This window comes from Drosophila sechellia, chromosome 2R, assembly GCF_004382195.2.
Source record: "Drosophila sechellia strain sech25 chromosome 2R, ASM438219v1, whole genome shotgun sequence".
Lineage (NCBI taxonomy): Eukaryota > Metazoa > Arthropoda > Insecta > Diptera > Drosophilidae > Drosophila > Drosophila sechellia.
In genome coordinates this window covers 7,857,473-7,872,546 of record NC_045950.1, presented here as the reverse complement: position 1 = coordinate 7,872,546, position 15,074 = coordinate 7,857,473, and the positions used below count along the sequence as shown (strand labels likewise).

The 15,074-nt window shown below is 39.7% G+C and overlaps 1 protein-coding gene across 1 annotated transcript; it reads left to right on the top strand.

The window, feature by feature from the left end:
* Positions 1-5,662: 5,662 nt before the first annotated feature.
* On the top strand, positions 5,663-11,338 carry LOC6608705. The gene is made up of 2 exons (XM_002033393.2): positions 5,663-5,826; positions 9,356-11,338. Exon 2 carries the CDS (start codon positions 9,356-9,358, stop codon positions 11,162-11,164), a length of 1,809 nt encoding a protein of 602 aa, XP_002033429.2. The 5' UTR covers positions 5,663-5,826; the 3' UTR covers positions 11,165-11,338.
* Positions 11,339-15,074: the final 3,736 nt, after the last annotated feature.

The following is a 15,074-nucleotide window of genomic DNA, read 5'->3' as shown; positions in this document are numbered from 1 at the left end:
CTCGGCGGAAAGGCTGGTCCGGAATTCCTCGCCCGCTTCTCTCACTTCCTTGCAGATCGCATGCGGCTCGACTCCAAGTCTTCCAAGTGGGCCAGTTCATTCTCAAAGGTTTCTAGGTTTATAGCAATCGTTTGAGTGTATTCTAGAAAATGTTTTTGGGTGTTCAAAGTATTTCTGAAGTTACCAAGATCCAATTAAGCACTTTTTATTGAATATTTTCCATATATTTCCACAAGCAATACAAAAACCAAAAGAAGAAAGTTCAAACTCAAAAAAAAAAAAAATTATGTTGTTAAAACAAGTAATACTATATGTTTAAGAGTTGCTTAACTCCTTAGCTTCTACAAAGAATAATTATAATGTAATTTAAAATCGGCCATCTATCTATCTATTCTATTCACAGTAAACTTTTTTACCTAAAACATAGTTTTCAAGCAAATTTTTTGTTTAATAGCAAAATTGTAAAATTCGGTTTCTTATAGCTTAAAATTTATTTAGACCACAAGCAAATCCCACCTCATTTCAGTGATCATAAATAAGGAGACCTAACCAGTGTTTGTCATTCCTTGAAATGTTTGCTCCATTTAGGAAAACTGGGTCTCCCGGCCAGATAATGATCTCTGCGTGGCGTCCACCTGCTCCACTTTATTATAAAAAAAAAAATGCCGAAACTAGTCACCCACCCAATTCCGAATTCCATATGCTAGACGATATTGGGCAAGGTCCAGTTGGCGAGCCATTAGCAAAGTTGCCCCTGCATTTTGATATTGATCGATTAGCCAGCCAGTTGTATCAGGCAGTTTTATTGATCATGCTGTAAATCAAATTGTGTGTGTTGCCAGCGACCCAAAAACAAAGCACAAATCGTACAACGATTAAATTAAGCAATACTTATTTTGGTAACAGAAAGCTGGAGTAAAGAGATGTAAATAAAAGGTTTATCAAGAATCGCAATAAGTCCAATCATAATGATCCAAAAGAAATAATCTCAATTGTTTTGTTGCTCAGTTATGAGCCTGGTCATTGTGAGGTGGATATCAAAATAGTAACAGTAAGCAAATTTATTACTCTTCATGCATCTTTTGGTAAATAAGTACGTCAGCATCCCCGTGATCTGGCAGAGAATAACCCATGAGACCCACAACATTATCAAAGGGGAACTTCCCCCGAAAACGAGAACAACAGCCCGTGTGGACTTTGCTCATGTTTCAATTTCCAATTAACTCGTTACCTAGATAACTGCACAAGTTTTGTGATAGGTTCAATTAGAGCACTAGACTCTTCAGGAAATATCTGGCCATGAATGAAGTGACAATGCTTCAAAAGAAATACAGTAGCATTGCTCTCTGTTATCAAAAATACCAAAGTGATCACGAATATTCGTCGGTGTCAGCTATTTTGCTTACGATTTTTATGCTACGACACAAATGACGCATAATTAAAGCGAAATATAAATGCTCTAGAATTGCGATGATATGCGAGAATAATGATGAAATATGATGGCAGAATAATCGAATAGGATCGGTCTATTTGTTTATGGCGCCCCATAATTATGATGAAATTGATAAGGGGTCTTAGCCAATCTTTTACATCCGATAAAATCCTTGAAATTCAGTTAACATGGTTTTTATCACAACTTTTTTATTTCCAGCTATATTTAACAGCACGAACTTGTTGCGGCTGAAACATGTTGCATGCTCTGCTAAACAAGCGGACTTTGCCAAGTACATAGCTCTGTTATTTCGCAAGCAGTTCACTTGGCACGACGGCAAGCAGTGCACGCGTAAGCCAGCTGTTATTTGAGTTCATTAACATTTATGTTCGATATCGAACTTGCTATGCAACATGATTTAGGGGTGAATTTCAATTTCTTGGAAAGTTTTTCACTTTTTCTATAATAAATTTAAATTGCCTCATATTAGAAAGATAAAATACGCAAAGTGTGATTCTTTTAAAATTTTCTTAAATAATACTCCTTTTTTAAGCGTATATTGTACATTATACCGATTGAAGAAAAACCTATGTGAAAATGTTTATGAAGATAAATGAGGCGTTTTGCAAATGACAGACTAATAAAAAGAACACAAAACGATATTTTTGAATAATAATGACTGTGATGCGAAATTCCAAGCTTCAGTCTCAAGTGGTTAGGGAAATCGAAAATCAGACTAACTGATAAGCAGTACAGCGTGTGAAAAATACTCAAGCTGATTAAACCAAAACAATTTTATTAATTTGCAGGTCACCTCTTTGGCCGGTCAAGGTAAGTGTAAGTCATCCCACCCAGATTGTGTTTATAGAATAAAATTAAACGCAACCGCACAGGGAATTCCAAGTAGCCATAACTGCATAATCACAGATAGAATACTTATTGTGCCACTGCGGTCCTTATTTTATTTTATTTTTTTGGCCAGAAACAGCGGGACATAAAAGGCATTGGCGCCATGTCACGTCGCAGTGAAAAAATGGCAAGCGAGAAAAATGTGTGAAATCTTCACGACTCCGGAAAACAAAGGAAACGGATTCAAATATTTATGAGGATGTCAGGTGTCCTGACAAGTCAATTTTAGGTTTTTTCCCTCTTGTTTTTTTTCAAGCAAAACGCAGTTACTCTGATTTATGAGTCTGTGGGTGTCCTTTCGAGACGAGCTTGTCATATCTGATGCAAATGTGTCACACTCACGACCCAGAGATTATTCCCCCCTTTATTTTTTTGCCGAGGCGGGAGTTTAGCCACTCCAGGCGGAGGGAAAACAAAAACCCTGAGAAATATTTTAATTAAAATTCACTGCCCCAAAAAAGAGCAGAAACGAGACTACCAAAACCACAGGCAGACAGGATAAACTTAAACCTAAACCCGAACCACCGCCGCCTGATCTCAACTGATAAACGTGAAAAAACCAACAACAAGAGCGGCCCAAAGGTAAAATAAAGCCAACGGTGGGCGTTGGTAAAAAAAAACGATCTGCAAAAAGTAAGTAAAGCACAAAAGGAGGCAAATGCGATATGTGTATGTATGGTGCAAGTATGACAAGATTGAATGCTCTTGTGCTAAATATGGTGCAATAGTATTAAAAATATTTAATACTTTTAATATTAATATTAAAATATTAAAAAGTATATTTAAAAACACCATTTAAACAGAACAAAGATATAAAAAAAGATTGAATAATGGTAAATAAAAATATTTTAGAAAAAACTGTTTTTTAGATTTAACTTACCTGTTTTAAGATACATAAAATGTTTTATTTAATATATGTATTTTATTTATTTTTTAAATACATTCTGTAAGTACAGTTCGTAATTTGTTAAACACCAAATTGTAGGGTATTAAAGGCATGATAATCACCGCGTTCCAAGGAACTGTAAGCGATTGTCTCTGGACGTGAAGAGAGTTAACCTTTCAACGCCGATGGTGTTGCTGATGGGTTAAGGTTGCTGGACACGGACAGTGAAGCTCCGCAGGATAACAAATGATCAATCGATGGAACTCTCTTTCGAGGCTCGAGGGTCCCCCAATTTACCGCTTGGCATATCAGCTTTATTGTCTCCGAGTTTGTTTGCTTTCGTGTGCAGCAAATTCAATTAAACCAGCAATTCAGAATGAATTTTGTATTTTGTTTTCGGAACGGGAACCCGTTTTTAATTACCGAAAAGAAGCGCCCGTATTTGGTGTTTCTCGGCAGTGGCCAACTGTCGAATCGAATTGGTCACTAACAAGAGTTGCGTTAATGAAAATGTAGACAACCCCCTTTTTCCCACCAATTTTCACTACCCCAGGGATCGTTTTCCCTTTAATTTATGCGTTGGGCATCATTGAGTTTCCAGTTGAAGTGAAAGTGATCGGAACTTCTGTTAACATTAACGCGTGGCTGACTTCTGATCGATCTTGCCCAGAGGGTTGAATGGAACCCCAAGATCTGTGGTAGTTTCTAGATCCTTAATTCCGATCAAAACTACTTGGCAAATGTTAACAAATGAAGTGTACACAGTGAAGACCTCAGACAATTGTTGATCCCTTGTGATAACAAACGCATTGCCCCTATGTTATGTAAAATACCTATTCGCAAGGGTTGGCCCTTTTCACTTTCCCAAATATTTCAGATCAAACAGGCTGACAAAGGTTGGAATTTTTCAGTGTCTGTTGTTCCGCACCTGATACACGTGTATTTGGGCAATTGATTAACAATACTCCAACCGGGAAGTGAGAAGCAACAATGTAAAAACAATGGTTTTTTAAGATTTGCACAGAGATACACGAGCCTGAAGTCGGTGGCAAAGTCTTATTTATAAAATACAAAAAAAGGGAGGTGCTTATGTTTGGCATTACCAAAAAAACAATACCTAAATAAATTATACGATCATCCCAGCAAAAAAATATATGAGAGCAGACGCGTGTGCTCCAAAATTGGTAAAATCATATAGCCTTTTTAATTTGGAGCTGGCGCCAGTGTATATACGTTATATTTATGACATTTTACGATTTCTGTGAATTGGCATCATCAAATCGACATTTGCGTTTTTAATATTTTCGCTGCGAATTAACGCTCTTTTGGCGAAAGGTTAAGGCCAAGGCGAAAAGGTTAATGTGTTTCTAAATGCCTTGCTAATTGATTTGCGATTTTTTCAACTAACAAAGGGATTCTCCTCCATTCAAATTGGTAGGTTAAGTATATTTTATTAAAAACGTGTTATAGAAGATTTCGCTGAAGTAGGTCAATTTCAGTTGTAAGCTTATATTGTATGGCATATTACGATGCTCATGATTGCCAGAAAGTGAAAGTTTCAAAGAAAGTACAAAAATATAAATTTAAATTGTACAAACATCTATCTATTTAGTATCGAGCTACAAAGCTTCAAAGGTGGCAGACTACTATATTTTTGAATTGGATAAATATTAGTTCTTTATGCTATACAAATACTTTTAAAAATAGCTATACATTTCCTTGCCAAAACACAAGTATTTCTAAGAAAAGACGTCTGTAACTTTGTTAGCTTTTCTAGGCTTGAGTAGCAACTACACATGTACGCTACTTATAATTCGTAAGAAAGCTGTGTCCAAATTTGACCAAGCGATATCTCCGAATGCCCAAAAATAAGACATTTCCTAGTTTGCATCTAAATATGCGGTAATATACACCTCCAAGCACAGCCATTAGCCTACTAGTCGCTTCATTACAAGGCCATTAAGGCACAGATGCCACCAGACCGTGATGAACATGCTGATGCTAATGCAGATGGGACAAGCAAATATTTTGATCGTCGGTTGTAATTTGATGCGCAATAAATCGCCGTTTCCCACCTACAAATAGAAACAGAGGCGGGTGAAAATACACACATTCGAATTTATCGAAAATAACAATGAGCCCGAAGTTAGAGCCAAACATTTTCATTAACCGGACAACGCATGACACCCACAACATCCATGCTGTTTGCACGCTCATAAGAAGCGGGCTCATAATTCATTGAGCCAATAGCCCCAAAGCAACGGCAGCTGCTGTGGGCCAAGTAAAAATGCCTAAAACTCTGAATGAAATATTCGGGGCTTTGCGTTAACAATTTTCGCACAAGTGCGAAGTGCCACAGCCAACGACACCGGATTATAAAATCTCTTCTCGCTTATAAATACCCCACTAACCGAAAACCAAAAGCACGAAAACCGAATAAATCTCGAGCTGACGAATTTCGCGCTGTGACTCTCTGATACTTAACTCAAATTTGCAAGTGTCCCCAAAAAAAAAATTATTCTCATATGCATTCCTCTTCTAATTAGTGAACTCTGATCACCGCCATGGGAACTTCACTCGAAACTGATTGGCATTTGAGGTAATTAGCACCACATGCGAATTTAGACAAAAGGTGTCCGATAGCTCGTGATTAAAGCCAAATCAAACAAAATTAAAAAAAAAAAAAAACATAAAATATATTCAATATCTAGTTCTGGTTACTCAGTACTCCTTTACTTTACTTAACACATTCTTTATAATTTAGCAACCCAAATTTAGGAAGATATTTTAAAGTTATATATACCACGTTATGCATACCAAATACTGGCATTTCTTAAGAAATATTCAACTTTCATTATTTTGGAAATGCTTACGTATCTATTTTTGCTTTCCAAACGCTAGCCCTGATCTTGTAGCAAAGGAAAACGCCCCCACCTGGCAAAGTAATCAACTCAGCTTGAGGTGCAACTGGGTGTAGCAACTGGCCCAGCCTGTTAGCCAAGTTAACCAAGTTCAGGAGCCAATGGCCATATGAATGGCAATCGGCTGGCAGTCTATGCGGGGCAATCAAGTGAGAAAATTAAAATTACATGACCATGGTTTCGACTGCGGATGCAGGGATCCCACATTTAAAGGTTCATAACTTCCAAGTCAATTACGCGATGCGCCCGCTGCGAGAATCTCGCCTGAGAATGGATACTGGATTCTGGGATTCCTGGGATGTGAATTAGAAAAATTGCACACTCAAGTGGAAGAGAGGACCTCTGGTCTGGTTTTGGTCCAGTCTGGTCTGTTCGGTTCTGTTCTGTTCGGTGCTTTCTGACTGACTGACTGACATAACTCACGAGTGGCAGACGCAGCAGCAGACCCAGATACTGATGCAAACAAACACAGATACGGCCTCCGCATTTAACCGCTGCTCCGTTGCAGGTGAACTAGACAAGCAGGACCAGATCCTCAAGAGCACTCCACAAATAAAAGGGACTACTGTGGGAATCATGCCGATCTGGCCAGAGCCAAACATAACCCAACAGGCTCGCCATCAGCGAATTAATTTGTGACGCGCGCTCTCCAAGGAGCTCCTCCGATGCTCCCTTCTGGTCCAAAATGAACAGGGACCCACATTGCACAGCCCATACTCAGACCCATCTTCATATTCAGCCAACCCAGTCCAGTTCCAGATTGCCAGTTGCAGTCGAGGAGCCATGGCCGGGAGGCAATTTACTCTCTTCGCTCGGCGGTGCACGTTGTGGTAGCCAAACTCGTGACTGCAACAATGCACAGTGGTCTGTGCTTAATATAATATGGCTTCAAATCTAACTAGGAAAATTTAATGTATTCAATGCTTTAAGACAGCCAGACTTCAAAAAATATGTTCACACTAAGTTTTTGAAGTAACAAATATAAGGCTAGATAATTAATGGGAAATTAAATTAAAATCTATAATTTTGTTGTACAGCTTAAAAGTAATTGAACAATTGAACAATTGCGGAATGGAATAACTATTAATGGTATGACAAGACGCTTTTAAAAAATTTTCTGTAACATTTGATATGATTTAGAAATCTTGGAAATTTGCGCGATCTTTAAACACTGTGCATCGCCGCGCTCGTCTTCGTCATCGTCGTGTGGCAAGTGGCTGCTGCTTGACTGCAGTTGCAGTTTTGGCCTCCGCTGGAGCTTCATCTGCGTGAGCTTCTCCTGCGGCTCCCCCATTCGCGTGGAAACGCTCCTTCTTCTTAGTCGCCTTTTTGGGGGCATCATCTTGGCGGCTTTGGCGCTGGTGTCAAACGTTTTGTAATCTGTCACGTCGCATCGTTTTAATATTTGTGCGCTCATGGCCCAAGTACGAGGAAATGCACTCGGTTGCGTGTAAAAATAGGCGTAACCCTTTGGTATTTATGGTCTGGCCGGCTGGATGAGCCGCCTTTGCAGACTCTGAAGTCTGCATCTGCACTGGTGCCCACTGGAGGAGCACAGTGGAGCATCCGCGACGGCGCTCCCGGATCGTTTTGTTTGGTTTTCAGCAGCAGAATCAGATGCCTTCGGGGTCTTTCGGTGGTAGCAACAGGTTCAAGTGCTTCGCATTGCACTTGGTCCGGTGTTTTAGGCCCAGCTCCTTGGTTTCTGCCACTCTTTGATTATCTAAATCATTATTAGTTTGACCTTCAGCCCCGGGCTGGATCTGCGCTCGTGCAACTGCTTCCCTTATCTTATTAATTATTTGCTCTTTATTGCAAGGGGAATGGGTCGATGGACTACTGTGCGTATGAGTCATCTTAGAAATGCCGATGGGTACAATGGGAGAAAGTTACTAGACGGAAGAATAAGTACTTTATTGAAAATTAATAGACCTTCGCCTATTGATGTAAGAGTTTAATTAGGTATTAAGTAGATAATCAAAAGAAATGGAGTATTTCTTCGGTAATATTTATTTTGAAGTATATATTATGCACTTGATAGAGCTCACGATATTTTTTCATCGTGTATTTATGCTCAGACAATTTAAAGTAAGGAACAAGAATATGGAACGGAACGTCAGAACGCAGATGTCAACTGACTGACAGCTTGTTATTCCCAAAGATCCTTCACCGTGTTCCGTTATAATTAGCCATCGCTAATTACCACTTTCGCGAAGACCACCCGTACATTGACCCACTGAACCGGCGGCTCATTCAAATTCAATTCCCACCAGCTGTCCGTGGGCCATTCAGCACGCATCTCAGCGCGTCAATTTGCCAACCCTACTCAAAGGCCATAACCACGTCGGTCATGCGGATCCCGAAGATACAGTAGTTAGCCATTGCAATGGCTGACAACCGTTAATCAGGCGCCACAAATCAGAAGAGGGCAAGATATGCACACATGGGGGATTTGGGGAATTCCCCCACCAGCGTTCTGATTGGCTGGTCGCCCGAATGGATCTGCTATATTTAGATAGAGAGAAAATGGGGATGCAGACTGCGTGATTTTCCATTCACTCGCTGGATCCGTGATGGCAGCCGCTTCCCATGACTGCTCCTTTGTCTCTGCGCGAAAATATTGACACGATCCGCACCGATTTTGCACGCGCATGAGAATGGATAAGCTAAATATACTCGTAAATACCAGTAAATCATTATCTACTAGCAAAGTGGCCCAATTGCCGCCGAGGATGCGTGGGTGGGATCGTGTTGGGGTGTTAATTGCCCCAGACTCAATCAGGTGGAATGGAATGGAATATTTATGAGATTGGGCAATCGATTAGACAAAGTCCATCCATGTATCCATGTATATTCATATCAATCGTCGGTGCTAATTGATTTCGAGACTGCGAAAAGAACTGAACAAAGGCGGAAGTGATCGTGACTGCCGATAAATGGAATCTCAACAGATGTAAGCATATCATCGGAGGTGTAACTTTTTTTGGAAAATACATAACAGAACAGATTTAAATGGGTGAACGGTACAGAAGCCCACTTTAGTTGGGGTAAAAATAAAAGTCTGTATCAAAAAATATAAACATATAATTGCACCAAACAAATCTATACTCATCTATCGATCTCCATTCTCCATCTTTCCGTTCATCCTTATTCTTATCTATCCTAACCTAAGCTTTCAAATATCTTTACGCTCTCTATATCTTTCAGATGATCTTTCAACAATCTTCCACTCTTCTGAAACTTCTACTATTTCTTGCTATCTCTTCTATAAGGACACAAGGTCTTAACGATATCATAATTGAACTAAACCAACGCCTTCTTATCTCCAATAACTTGTTGTATTGCAACCAATCCGATAAACTAAATGAATACGAGATCAAGTATCTGCAGCACATGCCACCAATAAGCTTGATGATTTTTAGCTCAATTGAATCACTGAATTTCACACAAGTTGAATATAATTTAGGTGCTGATAACAAACTCTTTTTGATTATGGGCAACGAAGAACCACCCTATGATTTCTTCCACGCCTTAAACTTACATTTTCAGTTTGCTGAATATATAATTGTGATCGATAAACCCGTTGATCTGAAAAGGAGCACCAAATGGATAGATTTTGTGAAGCACCTATGGCAGCAAGGATACGTTAAGTTGTTATTCTATACCTCGTATAATGAAAAATTATATCACAAAATCATTTTTCCCGAAATCGTGATAGAGGAGACTTTGGTCGAGCACTACATATTCATTCGGGGATCGTTCAAGAATCTTTATGGCTATCCGGTTCGAGTTGCAGCATATAATAATGCTCCGCGCTCTATGCTATATGTGAATCGCTGTGGCAAGCATGTATTTGCAGGTTTCTACATGAGGTTCCTTCGAGCTTTCATAGGCGCCAGAAATGGAAGCTTTGTGCCAGTGCTCACGCCAAGTGATTCGCCCGGGAATTGTACATTGAACTTGGTCAATGAAACCGTGGACGTGTGTGCAGATGCCTTGGCCGCAAATCCCGCCGCTTTTAGCTTAACCCATGGATTCAGGATAGCCTCGGCGAATGTTTTGGTGACACATGCGAAGCCCCTACACTCCTACCGCTATCTAACTGCTCCATTTCAATGGAGCGTATGGGCCTGTTTGGTCATCTATGTGCTGTTGGTGGTGAATTTCCTCAGCTTTATTGGCTGGCTCAGAAGTGGAAAGTGGGAATTTAGCAAGCATCTACTCGAGGTATTCAGCTCGCTTTTATTCAGTGGATTCTACCTGAAGGAAATCCGAGGAAGGGAAAGGTACATACTCTTCGGAGTGTTGTTCATAGCTGGCTTTGTCTACTCCACCGAGTATCTGGGACTACTCAAAAGTATGTTGATCTCGGAGGTTTTCGAGAAGCAGATTGATACGTTTGAGGCACTGGTGGAGAGTAATATAACCCTGATGGTGGATCCATACGATAAGATACTATTTGCCAAGTACAACATGCCCGAGATACTTTCGCCCATTATGGAACTGGTCAGTTTTGAAACACTTTTGGAGCACAGAAATAGTTTCGATCAGGATTACGCGTATATACTGTTCTCGGATCGAATGGCGCTATACGACTATGCCCAACAGTTCTTAAAACATCCAAAACTGCTGAGAATCCCCATAGACTTCTCATTCCTCTACACAGGCATTCCGATGCGAAAGAGATGGTTCCTCAAGCACCATTTGGGACGCGCCTGGTACTGGGCCTTCGAGAGCGGTCTTACGAGGAAACTGGCCTTGGACGCCGACTTCGAGGCAGTTCGCGTGGGCTATCTAAGCTTCCTCATCACGGAACATGTGGAGGCCCAGCCGCTGAATGTGGATTATTTCGTCATGCCGGCAATTGCTCTGGCCATCGGCTACATCCTGGCCCTTTTAAGTTTTGTCATCGAGATGACGGCCTGGCGCATAAGGGAATTCCTGGGATGCAAGAAGGCGACGATGACGAGTACCGGTACCGGTTGTCCAGGAGGCGGTCATGTTGATGTTGATTGAGTGACGGATTGATGTTGTGCTGTCTGCTTCGCAAGCTCCTTTTCTACATTCTTGATGTTGTAAAGTCTTCACAAAAAATTGCCTGTCCTTGTCCTCTATAAATAAGAAAAGTACCCAAATACGAATTGTACTATCACAAAAGTTCCTTAAATAAAATTAACTTACATTTTTAAATTATTGTTGGTTAGTAATAAAGAAATAATTTAAATCTTATTAAAACGAGTTGTTTTGTATGTTTTTTGAATGAAATATTGATTAGTAGTTACATAAAATAACTTTTGTTTCTATTTCAGATGATTTTCCTCCCAACATTTTTAGCACTGATGCATCTTCTGATTACTGAAACAAATTTGATAATTGGAAAAACCTTGCCTGATATTTTAAATGAGCTTAATGAGCGCCTGATAATTTCAACTAATATTATCTTCTGCAAACAGTTTGATAACCTTATACCTTTTGAAGCACAAACATCGAGATTTGTATACAGCTCTTTGGAAGCCTTTAATATCACCAGTTTATGGAACCATGTGGGAAACGATAATAAGCTGTTTGTAATAGTGGGAAATGAGCCACCATATGAACTTTTCGCCAAACTTGATTTACGCTTTCAGCTGGTTGATTTCCTTTTAGTTATCGGTAACGAAATCGAAGAGGATATATGAAAGAGCTTTATCAAATATGCTTGGCGGCTGGGATATGTTAAGATCTTAATATATTCTACATACACGGAAATTTGCTATCATCACGTACTATTTCCCAGTCTGAGGATAAGGGAAACTAATATTGCAGACTATACTAAGTTTCGAGGTACATTTCGAAATTTGAATGGCCATCAAGTTCGAGTGGCTGCGTACAACAATGTTCCCAGAAGTTTTATATATTCAGATAAAAACGGCAAAAGAATATTTGCTGGATACTATATGCGATTTGCACGCGCCTTTATCCAGAACATAAATGCTACCTTTAAGCCAGTTTATACACCCAACGATTCACCTGAAAATTGCACTCAATTTATTCTGAATAATACAGTGGATATATGCGCCGATGCTTTGGTTAAAAACTCCAACGCCTTTTCTGTTTCCAGGGAGCTCAGGATTGCTCCTGCCAATGTGATTGTACCCCATGGAAAACCATTGCTAAGCTATAGATACTTGTCAGCACCGTTCGAAACCAAAGTATGGATTGCATTAGGCACTTATGTATTTCTGATTTCCGGATTTCTTTGCCTGATATACTGGCTGAGAAGCGGAAAATGGGACTATAGTCAAAATCTGCTCGAAGTGTACAGCTCACTATTGTTTGTTTACTGGCTTCCATCTAAAAGCAATCAATGGTATTGAACGATACATTCTATTCGGAGTATTATTCATATCGGGATTCGTGTACTCCACGATGTATTTGGGATTGCTCAAGATCATGCTAATATCAGAGACTTTTGAAAAGCAGATACAAACCTTCGAGGAACTGGCTGAATCGAATATTCCACTCCTCATCGATCCGCTGGACCGCTGTGAGAACAGTATCTTCAGAGACATTACTCAATCATCGAAATAATTTCGATCAGAACTACGCCTATGTGATGTTTCCCGATCGCATGGATATGTTCGTCTACGCCCAGCAATACTTACGGCATCCAAAATTCCGTCGCATACCCATCGACATTTGTTTTCTGTTTGCCGGTTTTCCCATGAGCAAAAAGTGGTTCCTCAAGCATCAGCTTAGTAGAGCCTGGTTCCATGCATTCGAGAGCGGAATCGTGAATAAAATGGCCTGGGATGCCTATCGGGAGTCAGTTGGCCAGGGATATCTTAGGTTTCCCATTACGGAGCATTTGGAGGCGAAGCTTTTGGGTCTATACTACTTCATGATGCCAACCATTTCGCTAATCCTCGGTTATTCAGTCGTCTTGCTGAGCTTCATTATGGAAGTTATTGCTTGCAAATTAAATTGTACTTTAAACTACAGATGTGGTTAATATTAAATGAATGATTTAACTTTTTGAATAAAAAAAATGATTTCTTAACGGGTACACACACATCTAGTAACGCAACTTAAATGAGAAAAACCTTCGATTTAAATTTTAGAATTTATTCAACACGCTGCAGAATATATTGTAACATATCCTTTGGAAATAAAACAAAAAATCTTATTTTGGGAACTACTTTAAAAGCATGTATCTGCAGTACATAATACCTACCAGGTACCAAAAAGCCCCTGTAAGACTTGGGATCTACTTTTTATGACCATCCTTATCTGACCAATTTTCTTTGCAGCTTGAGGCAGTATCCAAAATACACCCACAAGCAGGCGATGTGGAAACCACCCTGTGGCCTGAAACCCTTCGGAATAAATAGCACTTGAGATATTTCCAAAACATTTGCCAGCCAAGTCTCTAAGCAATTTGCACAGCCCATTGTATGCAGTCCGAATGATAACAGAAAAATAAGAATCCCGCCAAGAAGTAAGGGTTGACTTGTCCAAAAATCGAGCTGACTGGTGCAAATATTTGCCGAAAATGGAATTTTCGGGTCAAGTCAGTGTGCTGGTGTGGGGTTGATACCGCCCCATTTGGGTGGGTGGATTTGGATTTTAAAGTTCGTTGACACCCACACGACTGGCACTTTTTTCGTGTGTTTTGTCGCCGTGGCGCCATTAAGTATGCAGCAGCAATGTGGCGACAATAAAGTTTATGCCTCGGCGCCAAAAAATAAAAGGAGGAGTTGCAATAGCCAAGGATAAATGGAATGGCCTGGAATGCACTTGATGGGAGTTTCAGCCGGAGATAAGTCAGGCGATCTGGGACACCATTGTCAGCTCATCCAAATGATGGGCTATATCTGCAATAAAAAAAATGTTTCATGTTTATTTATATAATCTTTGTTATGGAATTTAATATTGATGGAATAACTTACAAAAATATGTGATCATTTTCTGGTGTTATTAATAATGTTTAATATCCACATTAAAATTGAAATGTAGAGATTCTCAGATACAAATAAATATTTTTGAATTACGTGCAATATTTATAAACACGCTGCATGGAAGCTTAAAATCAACGAATTATTTCCGCAAACTTTGAGTCATTGTTTTCACTGTGTGGCACAGTTTCCAGACAATGGTGTTGCCAACCCGGCTTGTAGGACTCCTCTTAATGAGTGGGAGGGTCATGTGCGTGCCTCGCATCCATATCGCAAAAATCAACGATAAACTCTCGCCCTTCAGCCGCTTTAATTGCCCAATTCGTGTGTTTTCAACGCGCTTCGAATCGAATCGAATCGAACTGAACTGAAACTGAACAGAATCGAAGTGAATCGATTTCGTGATTGCTCGATTCGTATCTGCTTTAAAGTAAACATTTGTTTTAATCTGGGGGCGGCTTTTAATTAAGATTGCGTACGGCGATAAATGGCAAGTGTTGCAGGAGTTCCCCGGGAATCGCTATTCCATCGAGGGTGAATACAAAGGGATTTCGCTGTTTTGTATTTTATTTCATATATTTTGCGTGTGTGTGTTTTGAAATCATTAAAATCATTATTTATTTTTGTTAAATTGCAAATAATATATCAAAAGTAAAAGTGAATTTGTTTTAGAACAATATATTTTATGAAATTAGTTTCAACACCTTGATGATTTAAAGAAAAATGTATTTATAACCTTAACGCAGCATAGTTTTATTATACTTTAAACCTGCAGGGCTACCTCTTTCTTTCACCTGTTACGCAATTTTCCGAACGGCAGTTAAATCCGTCAACTCTTTTATCAGCCAGACAGGACGACACCGTAAATCACCTGGGTAGCAGACAAAAGGCCATCGGAAACAATTGAGAGCTTGGACTGGGCCGTCATTGATACCAATATCCGATTGACTGGCTGGGATTCTGCAGCACCTTTTGTTTTTTTGCCGGCTAAT

Bases quoted from the DNA above. Each gene is read 5' to 3' on its own strand.
- LOC6608705 (XM_002033393.2), top strand. From the start codon at position 9,356: ATGATCTTTCAACAATCTTCCACTCTTCTGAAACTTCTACTATTTCTT.